Genomic DNA, 13,647 nt, shown 5'->3' with positions numbered 1-13,647 from the left:
ACCAGCTCTGGTTTCATGATTTTGTGTCTCTCTCCCACCGACCGGTGTGCGACTCGCTCTCTTCTGAAACGGCGTTCTCCTCTTGGGCTGAGCTGGTAGATTTAATAGCCAGTGTTAACTGTATTTGTGAAAAGCCTTTACGTGGGGAATTCTCCCCTTCTCCCTCACCCTTTTTAATTACGCACATTTGGAAATACCCTAAACCAGAGCTAAGCAGCCCAAACAATAACTTCTGGCAATAGCGCACGGAGACTCTTTGCCGTCCAAGTAGAGCGCGAAGCAGATGTGTGTGTGAGGAAATAGCTCTCGTGTTTGTTTTTAAGGGGTGGAAAAAAGCTATTTAACTTTAATTCTGTTGTTCCTGTTAGATGGGGCTGTGCTAAATTTTCGTAGCGTGGAACAGGGAGAAAGAACCTTTAGCAGGGAATTGTGAGACATCAAGAGGAGATAAATGTATTTAGTTTTAAAAACAACGGTTCTGAGGTGGTCAAGTTGAGATAATACAGTAACTCCTGGGGAAGCAGGCTGGAAAGCAAAGTGCAAATGATACATTAATTTCGTTTATAGCTCATGACCTAAATAATAACTTCAACAAGTGTGTTGGCTTGCACAGAAGAGAGAGGGAGAAGATACACACTCTGCCTTGTTATTAAATACCGTTTTGCTGATTAATATTTCACTTATGGGAGGAGTCAATTGTAATCTAGATATCCGAAGCAAATTACATTCCTGTGTAACAGCAAGTACTTGTGCTAGTTTTTACTGGGGGGAAGGTGTTTGGTATGGGGGGTTTTTTTGTACTATAGCATTGATTCACAAGAGAAATTCCCCAGGCCCTGGGCTGTCATGCACTTGGCAACTGTGTATTCCCCCAACTTCTTCTATGCTTACATTAATATCCAGTTTACACTGACAGAGCTTCAAATTCCTGACGTCCAGGAGGACACAGGTGTATATCAGTGTAATGTAACTGCCATTCATTTTGTGGACACCTGGGTCTGTGCCTGCCACTCTGTCAGGCACAATTAATTTGTGACATGAGGTTTGTCTGGTCTGAATGCCAGGGGCAGGAGGCCCTTCCCAGCAGGGGTATTTGTGCTGTGATGGGGGCAGCTGGGAGCATTGACCTCCCGTAGCAGCGCTGGTGCAGTTTTGTACCACATCAGAGGTGATCTTGGGGCTTCTCATCTGCCTTCTGTACCTCCAGCCTCCCTCCTCTTTCCTCTTTCCCCTTCTTTCCTCTTTCCTCTTTCCCCTTCTTTCCTCTTTCCTCTTCTTTCCTCCTTCCATTTTCTTTTTTCCTTTCCTTTTTTTGGGGAGAAGCAGGGGGAGACAGGAGAAAGAGGAGTGAAATGTTGATCACTGGCATTACGAAGAAACTTTTAAAAGAAGAGGAGACGCATTGCTATGAAGGGTGGTATAAACGTGTAGATTGAATTAGGGCTTAGTGTTTCATAATTGTAATAATCATTGCAGTGCAATGTGTGACTTCAAATACTCATTTCTAAGGGGGTTTCAGTTGTAACAAGCTAACTTGCGAAGTGAGATCCAATCTTTAGTACAACCAAATGCCACAGGCAGGTGGGTCTTCCTGGAAGACACATTTGTATTGCACAGTGTTTTGCTGTCCAAGCACACAGGCTGCTTCACTGCAGCAGTGCTGGCTCTGTGGCCGTCAGCGGATGCACTGGGAACAGAGAGATGTTCTTGAGGTAGGGGAGTTCTGAAATACGTTGGGAAAACCAGTCGTGCACTAGGAGTCCTTATAAAGTTGCTCGTACACCAATCTTGGGCAACATACGAAGCCAGTAGATCGGGAATATCTGGTTGAATAGGGATTTTCTTTGGTTTCTTTTGATCACTGCTTATTTTTATGGTAGCACCTAGAAGTCTGAGTTGGTTCTTTTTGCACCAGGTGTTGTATTCCTGCAGCAGAAGAAATGCTTCCTGCATTAACATGTTCCTGCATTGAATTACGGTTGCAGCACGTGTCTGCCCTTTCAACAATGATCTCCTCTTGCCCTCTCCCGTTTCCCCTAGGCTGACTGGTTATGGCATACACCACTGTTTTGCGAAAAGCATGATGGGGCACGAAGCGAAGATGGCGATTACCCACAACTTCTATGCGGACTACTATACCATGGCTGGGATTGCGCTGGCATCCTGCCTGGCCATGTGCCCGGTGGTCGGGTTTCTGGGGAGGAGAGGAGGACTTCTGCTTTTCATGATCCTTACAGCTCTGGCATCGCTTCTGCAGCTGGGCCTTCTTAACTGTAAGTTGGAGACAGGAGCTTTTCGGGACCACATGAGTTTGACATGCGAATAAGGGACCAGGAAATACTAGCATTTCCTTTGCCTTTCTCAGATTTGACATGCTGTACACCTGCTTAGTTTAAGAAGATGAATTCGTCTGGAGGATTCCCCAAGCACTTGTTGTCTTAGGTTCATTAACAAAAGGCATTGTGTTCTGGATGAGTCCCCGTGGTGAAGCTTGTTGAGCATTGGAGCTGCTTCTAGGACTGTTGCATAAAAACAAACAAACACTTTTAATTTTATTTCAGTGAAATACTCTCTGGGGAAAGATCTGGGTAGGGGTTGGGAAGGGAAAACTTTCCTACCTGAGTGTGCCTCTCGAATGGCCTCTAGACAAACAGAAGTTAAAGCAATAGGTATATGTCCTCTGCCTGCTCTCAGCATCTTGTTACATGTGAGTAATACAGAGGTAGCATGGAAATACGCACTTGGAAGACCCTACTTTTAACATGGTGTGTATGCATGGTCCATGTGAACTTATACACATGATTTTGTGAGGTGATACAGCTTTTTGGATGGGTTGTTCCCACCAAAAGCAAGAGTGTCCCACCTCCTCCTTTGTGTGAAGGTGGTGAACTTTCTCTGGCCCTTTTGAGCTTCTTCAGCTATTAAAACTGCTACAGAAATATTCCCTTTCCTTTTTTTAATTTATTTCCTTGTCTTAATTTTCTGTTGGTTGAGGAAGTTGAGCGTGATAGATGAGAGAGGTGTTGAAGCAGTGGAAAGGTGGGATGTGCTTTGCCACTCTCACAGTTGCCAACCATTAGACCCCTGTCCCATGAAACCTCACCCCAAGAAAGGGGGAAGAGGGTTGAGACTTACTTTGGACAAACTGGATGGGAGATGAACACCAGAACACTGGTTGTTGCTGGTTTTAGTTTCTAAGTTTGGAAATAATAAAGGGCTTTAATGAGAAAGTTTTTTTGCATTGAGGATGGAAAGATTTCACATTCTACGTGCTGAAGGCAGCCCCAAGCCAGAAAGAACTGTCCATATTTACAGACTGTGTTTCCTGAAAGCGTTTACTAAGTCAACCTTTAGCTAACATGCTATTTGTGGGAGTGTAGGAGGGAAACAGGGAATCTCTTTCATGACATGGAGGAAACTCCAAAATAACATGTGTTTGCTCCCAGCTTGGCATAGATGTTTACATTCCCTTTGAGCACACATTTACCATGTCCAGCAGTCCCAGCTGAGAGTGGGAGAAGACCCCTGGCCCCATCTCATCCCCAGCCCGTTGACAGATGCGAGCATTGACATGCAGATGCACGCTGTGTGTGTGTGCAGTCCCCCAAAACTCCATGTTCTTGTGGTGGTGCCGCCCATCTCTACACTAGATTAGTCTAATTTTTTTTTTTAAGGACATCAGATGTTTGTTGAGGCTGTTGAGGTAATAAACATGCAATTGCTTAGAGGAGAGAAAGTGTGCCAGAGCCATTAGTCTGCTCCAGAGCCATGAAAATCTGGTTGCAGTTTTTCAACAACAAAAAAGGGGTGAGGTAGGTGGGGAGGAACACCCTGTAGGAATCATTACAACCTTTTCCATAACTGGTTTAGGTGCTTTTGTGAGAAAAGTTGCTAAAACTAAAAGCAACCATGGGCTCTAGGTGCTTTCTGCTACGTTGGCACCTAGACTTCTCTCAATGCCATGCACCCGTCAGCCTTCCCCACTTTGCCCTCGCCCCTTTCTTTGTGAGGAGGGAAAGGCAGCTTGGAAGTTCGGAGCAGTTCATATCCTCCTGCTCTAGACCATGCCCCGCTTCTTCCTCAGAAGAGCTAGACAATGTTTGGAGAGAAGCAGTGACCCTGCTGATCATGAAATCTGTTACAGCCTCCTGTGTGTTTTAGTTTAGCATGATTTGGGTGTAATCAGCAGATGAAATCAGAATTTGAGAAGGAGGGTGAGAGAGGGAGAGGGGTATTCTCCATCAAAAGCAAACCCATGGCAGACCTTGCGGCTCGCCGTGTTCAGTCCTTCCTCTGGACCCTGGGGTGTTGCCTGGGGTGCCGCAGGAGCCTAGTGGGAGACCAGCAGCAGGGCTGTGCCCAGCTCGTGCCGCTGCCCTTCCCCTTGCTGCCCAGTTCTGCTGTGCGCTCCTTTGCGGGTGGGACGCGTGGCAGCTGGTGGCTAGTGTGACATGTGGACCACCAGCTCTGGGTTTTGGTGAAGGAGAGGTCTCCCACCACTGCTCTCTAACTAAGGCTCCGTTGGCCATTTCCTCAGGGCTGCAGCAGGAGGGCAGTTTCTCTTCTCCCCCTTTGTTAACAACAAAGAAACCTTTGTGTTCATCCAGTGGTAATTCGGGGACTCTTAAAAATGCTTTACCACTGTGTTTGTTATCACTGTCTCATTAGCATGCTGTCCTCCAGCTGAAAGGGGCCTGGAAACGGCATATATCCTATCTGGTGGCTGTGAGAAGATGTGCCAGTTATGGCATGGGAAAGGAGAGTATGGGGGCTGGGGGGAGTACATGGGACTTACTTTTGGTTTGTTTTTTGTTTGGTGGTGATTGCATATGTAACAAGAGTATATTTCTTTTTTCCTCTCCCTTCCTCTCTTATTTTTATCTTATTCTTAACTCCTGTCATCTTGGATCCAGTGATTGGAAAATACAGTCAACTTCCAGACTCAGGTATGGTTTACGGGCGCATCTGCATCACACAGGAAGCGCTCCCCTGGGAGCGTGTGGATCCGAAAGGCCGGGACCGAAGCACCCAGAGCGGAGCTGCTGCCGCAGAGGGGTGCAGGGAGAAAGCCCACTTCTATGCAAAGCCTTGGGACCCCACTCGTAGGCAGGCCCGTTTGTTTATACGCAGTCTCCCGGTGTAGCATCCCCTCCACATAGTCTGACTTGCCTCTGCATGTCCAGAGAGGATGCAGAGGTCCCCCAAGGTTTATTTTTAGATAGGGGTAATGCTTTCTCAGAAAGTCTCCTTCTCAGAAGCAACGTTCCCACTTTGGTCTTTTCTATAAAGGTCTGAGATGCCAAAGTCCCTTCTGATAAGGGGACTTAAGCACCTTAGAAAATACTTCCCCAGGCACCTTATCCCAACCTGGAGTACTGTAGTAGCAATGCGGTGACAGGCTGCAGGGGAACAAGTTTTACCCTTCTGTATTTGCTATAACAGACCTGTACTGGCCCAGCTTTTCCAAGGTCTGTTCTGCTGAGCAGTCACGACTCCCGGCACGACTCCCTATGCAGGCGTAGCCAGGGAGCCTCAGACAACCTCAGTCTGCATGCTCAGATCCCCGTCTGCTGGCAGCGTTTGCTCTCTCCCCTAGACTTGGGGTGCACTGCAGAAAGGACTTAGCCCTGAGCTGGCTGTAGCACATTTTGGAAGTTGTAACCCAAGAGCTCCCGAATACCTTTTGCTCTCCTGAGAGCTGATGTGTTCAGCAAGAACAAAAGCAGGTGTTGCTTTTTGTTGGATCCAACGCAGAGAGTGCCCCTGCTTGGGACTGCACGCTGATGAGCAGCCCTTTCTCTGGGCAGATCTTAGGACTTGGCTGTAGGAAGATGGGAGATGTTGCTTGCAAAGCTCCAGTCCTTTCCCCAGCGCTCCCATCAGGCACGATGTGTTCCCCTCGTATGGCGGAACAGTCTCTTGCAAACAACATGGTCTCCTCTCTGGCCAGGATGGACCACATGAGCTTGTACAACCCTGGATCCGATATCCTGCTCCTGCCCACAGAAGGTGGGGAGCGGGGATCAAGGGATGTAACATCATCGGGGCCAGGACACGGTTTCCTTTAGGTTTTTTTAGATTTACTGGGGTTTCTCCCTATGCTTGATGGACACTGTTCGTTCCTAGAAACCTTGCTGCCATCCAGCCATGAAATGATTGAGCAAACAGCCTTGCTGGACACAGTGACTTAGGGGAGTGCTTCACCAGCCACGGCACCGGCTTTTCTCGCCCAGGGTTGTCCGGCGAAGACTGTCAAGCTGGGGGTTACGACAGAGTTTGCAGACTGATCACCTGCAGGAGCTTAGCACAGAAATGGGAGCACTTTTATTTCTTTCCCCTCTTGTCCTGCGAGCCTCTCCAGTGCCTAAGCCACTGAGCTGTACCAGATGCTTGGCAACTTAATGAACGCTGCCTGCCTCCGCTTGTCTGTCAAACGTGGGAGGGAAGTGGCTGGTGCCTAAAAGACTGCCCAAAGATGTGTTTTTTTTCTTGGGTTTTACCTTTTTGTGGTGGCTGGGCATAAATAATTCAGAGATCGCTGCCATTTTTGGCATGACATTATGATTTTTTTCATGTATGTTTGTGTCCCGGCTGCTGGGGGAATGGATTTTATAAATACCAGTTTTAAATTAGTATTACAAAAATGACTCAAATTCTTGTCTAGGGAGAATGAGTAACATAAACCTATTATCTTGTTTTCTTCCTCACAAGTTTGTCCTCATTCTCACTTTTTATGAACCTGTCTTGACAGGTATGAGTGACAGCGTCAAAGACAAATTCTCTACCGCGTTTTCCATCGTGGGTATGTTTTCTTCGCATGCCGTTGGAAGCCTCAGCGTGTTCTTCTGTGCTGAAATCACACCCACAGTAATCAGGTGAGGCACTGGAGCCCCCTCAACAAAGGATGGGCATGAAATTATCCTCATCCGATTGATATCTGTCTGTGTAACTGAACACATTGTATGGGAGGGGAAATCCCCCATAACTGGAGACCTCGCAGCAGTTTTTGGGACGCTCTTTAATTTAATGTCACTGCAGTCAGGCTGCCGAAGCGAACGCCAGTCTGGAGAGCGAGAGGCTTGGTTTCCGATGGCTCCACCTTGTGTCCCAGCCTGGTGATCATCAGCGGGGCAGGCATCGTATGAACTGCCTTTGCTCTGCCGTGCGGTACGGTCTTAGCTACTTAGCCAAACCAGATTGTGCGGTTGAACCGTGTTACGGCTTCGCTTACTCTGCTAGATTTGTGCAAGCCGTGACCATGTGAGCCTGCAGCTTGATATCAAAAGAGGAATTCCATGGGTGTGCAGAGGACGTGGGTGCAGGCAAGCCCTGCCTCTGCAGGGCAGGTTAATCGGGCCAGCTATAGGGGTGCTTCGGTGGAAAGGTGTTGCAAGATGTGGCGTTACGTACTTTTGGTGTATATAGGTGCTCCGAGAGTCTGCAGTCCTGCCCCTCCTACAGCACCAGGGTGAGGGGTCTGCTTTTATTGCAGATAAAGTCATCTTTCTCTTTGCACCCAGATCTATCTGAGCAGACGCTCAAAGTTTTTCTGAAGAGGAGCGCTTTCATCCTGGGTGATAGTAGAAATTAGGCAAATGATCTTCGCTGCAGAGCTTCCCATAAAATGTCTGTGTATAGTCAGGCTCTTGTACCATTTTATGTATTCGCTCTTATCAAAGGCTGTGCTCATATGTTCTGGATTATGCTTTCAGCAATGCCACAGCGATTCAGGAGTCTGCCCTGACTCCACTGAATTTCCCAGGAATGTAGGTCATATGGGTGGGAGGGAGAGAGGGTGGAGGGAAGAGGATGCTCTTTTTTTTCTTTTTTTTTTTTTTCCTCCAAATTACATGCCTTTTCAATAACTTTGCAAAAGTATTATAGCAAAACTGTCAGTTGGGTAGCCAGAGTCTCCTTGATCCATGGCCTTTTCTTCCCAGCTGTCTGACTTTGTGAATGCATTTTGCAGATAACACTATTTCCACAGGGAAAGGCAGTGTGAGCGGTGAGGAGATTACACAGCTAACAGCTATTTACTTATGTGCATGTCAGTCAGTTTGGTGCTTTTATGCCTCTTTAATTTTCTCCTTGTCTCTGTTTGAAAGACGTACAGATAAGGAATTGGCCACGTCAACCAGAAGAGAATCTGCCAAGCAGGGTCAGATGTGCAGTGTGAACTTAGCAAGCTTTTTTCCTTAAATCACTTGTTTCTACAAGGAAGGGGACAAAATCCTGGCTTAGAGCCAAAATTCTGCTTCCCCTGACTCTGCTGGGTGACAGCACGCGAGTGACAATAGCTGGATATGCCTCAGAGTCCCTGTTTATTAATAGGGATGGTGACACTCTGCAGTACTTTGCAGTCCTACCACCGTGAAGCTCTTGATAAGATGCACTCAGGGCTCTAATTAGTAGGTGGAGCTCAGGACGGTACCTAAACCTGTCTCAGGAAGAGGTGTGGTTAAGCTTCCTTGTGTCTTCCCTTCCGTCTTGTGTTCCCTCAGAACCTGTTCCCCAAAATACTGTCTCTGATGCTCTTTAGTGTTTCCAACCATCTTAATAAGCTTTTGGTTGAATCTTGAGGAACTTTGAAGGAAAAGGGAGGCAGAGAGAGAGCTGGGCCATCTCGGGGGTTTCCCTGATCAAATCCTTTACCTGTAATCCCCCATCCCGGAGGTGACATGATGTCCAACGCGTAGTGCCCGTCCAGCTCTACTGCTGTGGTGTTGAGATGAACAGTAACAGCAGTGTAGGAGAAAAACAGCCATCTTCATTACCAAGAGATGCCACCAGCTCCAGAGGCATAAAGGTCCCACACTGTCGTGTGGCACAGAGGGGTCCTTCCTACCCTTGCACTGCACCCCTGTCTCTCAGTGCTAGGTAGGAGGGATTCACCAGCAGCTCCCGCTCCTTGGACAGTTTCAGTATGGAGCTCCTCCCAAACACTGAATTTAGAGCACAAAGTGGCACCAATAATCCATCTCTAATAATCTTGACGGGAACACCACTGCGGGTTGCATGGCTACTAAATAGAAATAGGCTGAGGAATCTGCAGTGTGTCCTATTCCCTGTCCTCTGCATGCTCAGTTACTAACAAGTGGAAAAGCGATCTGGTTTTCTCTCTCCGTGTCCTCTTTTGCCCCTACCCAGCCAAAGAAATTAAGAGTGGGCAGTGATGGCTGAATTAGGAGCTTTACCCACCAATAACTGTCTCAAGCCAAATTTCCAGTGGGGTACAGTGCTGTTTACTGGGACCTGAACCAGGCCTGGCTTTTCAAAGGTGGTGACTTGCCACATGAGGCCAAGGGCATCCTGGTGTCTCACTGAAGCTCTGGCCTAGGACTGAGCACACAACAGGGTCACTTTTGCACAGGAAAGGCAGGGAAAACCATGGAGGTTTTCAGGGATGACTTCAAGAAGTGGCTGAGCTGACTGGACAAAGCCCTAAAAAACCTGGTCTGAATTCAGTGTTGGCCCCATTTTGTGCAAGAGGCTGGAGTAGGTGCTCTCCCAAAGTCTCCTCCAACCTGAGCAGTCCTCTGGCTCTTCTGTGCTCCGAGCCATGCCGCGCGTCAACACGTTTCCTCAAGACAGACAAATAGCCCCCAAAGATAGGATTAGCATTCCTCTGTTCTCCTGAGCAGCACTGAGAAGGGCAAGTCCCCCTTCTTAGGTTTAGCCTGGTTCGAGCAAAGAATATCAGCGAGGATGTTTTGCTGTTGTCTGAAAAATCACTGCAGTAGCGAGCAAGGAAATTCTCCCCCACGATCAGGGACGCCCTTTCTGGGGAAAAAATTTCGGACCAAGGTCCCTTTGCGATTTGCCCATGTCAGGACCGTAAGCCTCGCATAAAGTATCCTGCCTCGCTGCCGCTGGGCGAGCAGGGGTCGGGGAAGGGGCTCTGATCACCCGTGGGGCAATGCCACAGGAAAGCCCCCCGCAGCAGCCGCTGCTGGGCGCGGAGGTGCGAGGCGAGAAGCTGGGGCTCACCATGGGTGCCGGCAGCCCTCGCACCCCCTCCCTCAGCCCGATCTGCACCTCGGAGCATGTTTGAAATACAGACGCCAGGCCCCTGCCACGGGAAGGCCCATACTGAGGAGGAGCGGTGTCCCAAAACACCTTGGACGTTTTTGTTTTCCACCTGCTGCCCCACAGCGCCTGCGCAAACAGTATGAATTATGAGGGTGCTTTGCCCTGTACCTATTTTCCTGATGTGCATGTGAACAGCAAAAAAAATTCCTGATGGTATTTTCAGTTTTCTTTTTTTGTTTCCTTTTCATATTTGAGTATAGTCAAATGTTAAAAAAAAAAAAACAAAAAAACCTTCTAGGATGTGTACCAAAATGCATTTTCAAGCCTTCTTCTGCCAGGTTCTCATGGCGCTGGTTAAAGTAACGCCTGCTCTAATTACTGATGTCATATGGAAAAACGTTTTTTCCCCCCTCCAAATCTGAAGCCGCTTGACCCGTAACGACAGAGCCGTCTTTGTTGTTGCCTTTTCCTGTTTTCCTTTCAGCTTGCTTGATGCCCTTCTACAGCAGCTTTTAAAACTCACCTTGGGTCCTCCTCAGTGGTTGAGATAAGTTTTGCCATAGCAAACACTGAATGAGCCGGGCTTTTGTTGCTCCGCAGCCAGCTTGCAGAGTGATTTGCCATGCGTTTGGGGCTGGTCCTGTCAATTAATCGTGTGAGCGTAGTAATGAAGTTGCAGGGAGGCGAGCTGCACAATGGCCGCATTCAGCTGGGTTTCTAAATTGCCTTTGGAAAGCTGGCAAGTTTTTAATAAGGGCTTTTTGCTGTATTTGGGGAAATCACTCTTGTCTGTGAAAGATGCTCTGCTGAGTCTGGAGAATTAGAGGGTACATATGTGAATTTTTGATCCTGTCAGCATCCCAAGAGCATCTTTTGAAACCTGCGCTTGCTGCCTGGTAACCGTCAAGTAGGAAGCAGTGGATTTTGGAAAGGATTGGGTGAAGATCAGCTTCAACATGGTGGTTGGCTGAGATAATTTGGCATTTGTAGGTTTATAGTGCTGTGATTTCTAGTATGCTCAATAGTTGATGAAACTTTTTTTCCCCCAAGTAGTTGGTGTGAAGCAGTCCGTTTGCCTTCTGCAGTTGTCTTCTGTAAGATGCGGTCATGGCGAATCAGTACGTCTCTGCTGTTGGGCCAGGAACCGCAGCTCCTGAGCCCGTCTGATCACCAGAGGGTTTGGGAAGAGGTGGCATCTCCCGGAGAGGCTGCAGGAAGCGTGCTGCCCGGGCGTGCTCGGTGGGAGAGCGGGGACCCAGCAATTAAGCTCACCGGGAGACCTCCCTCTGGAGGCGGCAGGGCCCTTGGAAAATCAAGGACAAGCTGCTGCTCCTAGAGGTGTTGCTAAAATGAGTCACTTGAGGGTGATGCTCTGCCGACCGGAGGCCTCAGTTGCGCCGTGGCGGGAGGAGGGAATGGTCTGCCCCGGAGAAACGCCCGCGGTGCTGCTTCTGTGCGGGGTCACCCGGTGGGGACAGGCCATGGGAGCGCGAGCCGTGCCTCAAAACGAGGTGGGCGTGCGGCCGGCGGCACGCCGGGCACAGCTGCTCCGCGACCTGGCGAGGCGTTGGTGAGCAAGGCGAGGAGTTGCAAGAGGGGTTGCTCGCACAGCTGAGCATCAGGAGAGAACGCTGAATTTGGCTGGCACAAATGACTTCCATGCTTGTGACTGGGGGGAGATGAGATTATTTTCACACTTTTTTTTTTTTTAAAGCTTTAATGTGTTTTCACTTTTTTTTTGGAGTGCGTGCATGTATGATACCAATATACGAGCACGCTGCATTTAATAAATAAGCATTTGTGCCCTAAAGAATATTTTGTAAAGTTACCTATTTACAATTTAAGTATTTCACCAATGTTAACCTTTTCGTAATCCCTTTCTGTGATACGAGAAGAGCAAGAGAGAGTGAAGCGAGGGACCTACCTCAACTTGTACAGTGAGTTAAGAGGAGGTATCGGAAATTATCCCAAGCTCTTGTTCTTCTATTCTGATGACTAGCTATTTTATCTTTTTTTTTTCCTGAAAATGATGCATGTAGCTACAACGTCAGTGTGTTGAGAGGTTGCAGCCACAACACGTTTTTATGGAGATAGTATTTCAGCACTCGGCGTTTGGTATAATGGATTGAGGCAGTGGCCTGGAAAGCCTAAGCTCCTGTCTCCACTGCTGATTGATACCAGGTACTTTAGAGGAAGCCAAAATTGACTTCTGCACTTACTGCTTCTTGGTGTACCTGGTATAAGCTGGAGAAGGCTCACATGCTAAGGAAAATCTGGTTTTCCATCACTGAATATGGGAATATTTGGAAATGGGAATACTTTAGGGGGCTGCCTACACGCTCACGGGCTAAAAGCTTCTCCTTCTGTGGGGGCAGTTATATGGGGGTGAAAAGATGCTTAAGTTATTTCCCTGCGCTGAGGCAAACCTGCCGGAGTGACTCTGCCGTGTGAAAGCTGTGAGCAAACCAGGTTTGCCTCAGAGATTTCGGATGCCTGGGTGCGTGCCAGACAAGGGGGGTAATCTGGGGGACCCGTCAGGGCTGTGGGCTCCTCGCCCCGGTGCCAACGGGGCTGCGCTGGCAGGAGCGGGCTGCGGGGCCGGGCTCTCACCTCTGCTGTGTTCGCAGGGGAGGAGGGCTGGGGCTGGTCCTGGCCAGCGCTGGCTTCGGCCGCCTGACCGCCCCCATCATGGAGCTCCACAACCAGAAAGGCTACTTCCTCCACCACGTCATCTTCGCCTGCTGTACGCTCATCTGCATCATCTGCATCCTGCTGCTGCCGGAGAGCAAGAACCAGAACCTGCCCGAGAACATCCCGGACGGGGAACATTACACCCGGCAGCCCCTCCTGCCGCACAAGAAGGGGGAGCAGCCCCTGCTCCTGACAAACTCTGAACTCAAGGATTACTCCGGCCTCCACGACTCAGCAGCTGTGAGCGACGGGATCTCCGAGAATGCCACTGCCAATGGGATGAAGTCAATGTAACTGGGTGGATTTTTTTTTTCCTTCTCTTTTTGGTTGGGGGTTTTTTTTGTTTGTTTGTTTTCTTTCCCTTCTACTCTTTCTTTTTATTTTATTTGATGCTGTTGTGCAGGAGGAGCAGCACTTTGGGCAAAGGTGTTTTGCACAGGTTTTACAAACCAGTGACGGAGCAGACACAGACTTGGGGGAACGCAACTCTGCTGCTAAAGCAACTTTTGGCATCTTCAACTGTTGTGCAGATTGCTCTTGAAAAAGTTATGGGGGAAAAGACTCATCTGAGAAAAGACCTGGCTGGAGGTAGCCCTTCAGAACTCTTTTTTTCCTGCCATTAAATATGTATATTTATTTTGATTTATTCTCAAGAAGCACTTTATTTCCTTTTCCTTTCATAGATCACAAAAATGAAGCCATCTTCTTATAAGAGGTGCAGCCATTCCAAGAAAGAAACCATGGGGGGGGGGGGTGTTTTCTGTTTTGTTTTTTTGTTTCTTTAAAGGAAAGAGGGATCCATTGCAAAGTTGAATTGACTGAAATTTAGACTTGTGCAACATTCTTCTGCCTGTCTAGAAAGTCTAAGCGCCCAGGTTGCCTGCTGTGTTTGTATACACCAAAACAAAAAAAAAGAAACAAAAGAAA

The 13,647-nt window shown here is 48.3% G+C and overlaps 1 protein-coding gene across 3 annotated transcripts in view; it reads left to right on the top strand.

Annotated features, from left to right (window-relative positions):
* The window catches only part of SLC22A23 (solute carrier family 22 member 23), a gene marked incomplete at its 5' end in the record, with an annotated part of 96,010 nt that extends 82,574 nt beyond the window's left edge, over positions 1 to 13,436 (top strand). For all 3 annotated transcript variants that reach the window (XM_082015462.1, XM_082015463.1, XM_082015461.1), the window contains 4 exons: positions 2,041 to 2,273; positions 4,914 to 4,946; positions 6,752 to 6,875; positions 12,657 to 13,436. In XM_082015462.1, the coding sequence (XP_081871588.1) occupies positions 2,041 to 2,273; positions 4,914 to 4,946; positions 6,752 to 6,875; positions 12,657 to 13,014 (748 nt within the window). In that variant the 3' untranslated portion in view covers positions 13,015 to 13,436. The remainder of the gene's footprint in view (positions 1 to 2,040; positions 2,274 to 4,913; positions 4,947 to 6,751; positions 6,876 to 12,656) is intronic.
* Positions 13,437 to 13,647: the final 211 nt, after the last annotated feature.

The sequence above is a fragment of the Phaethon aethereus genome (assembly GCF_964289735.1).
Source record: "Phaethon aethereus genome assembly, chromosome: 2".
NCBI lineage: Eukaryota > Metazoa > Chordata > Aves > Phaethontiformes > Phaethontidae > Phaethon > Phaethon aethereus.
This window is presented reverse-complemented; position numbering and strand designations above follow the sequence as displayed.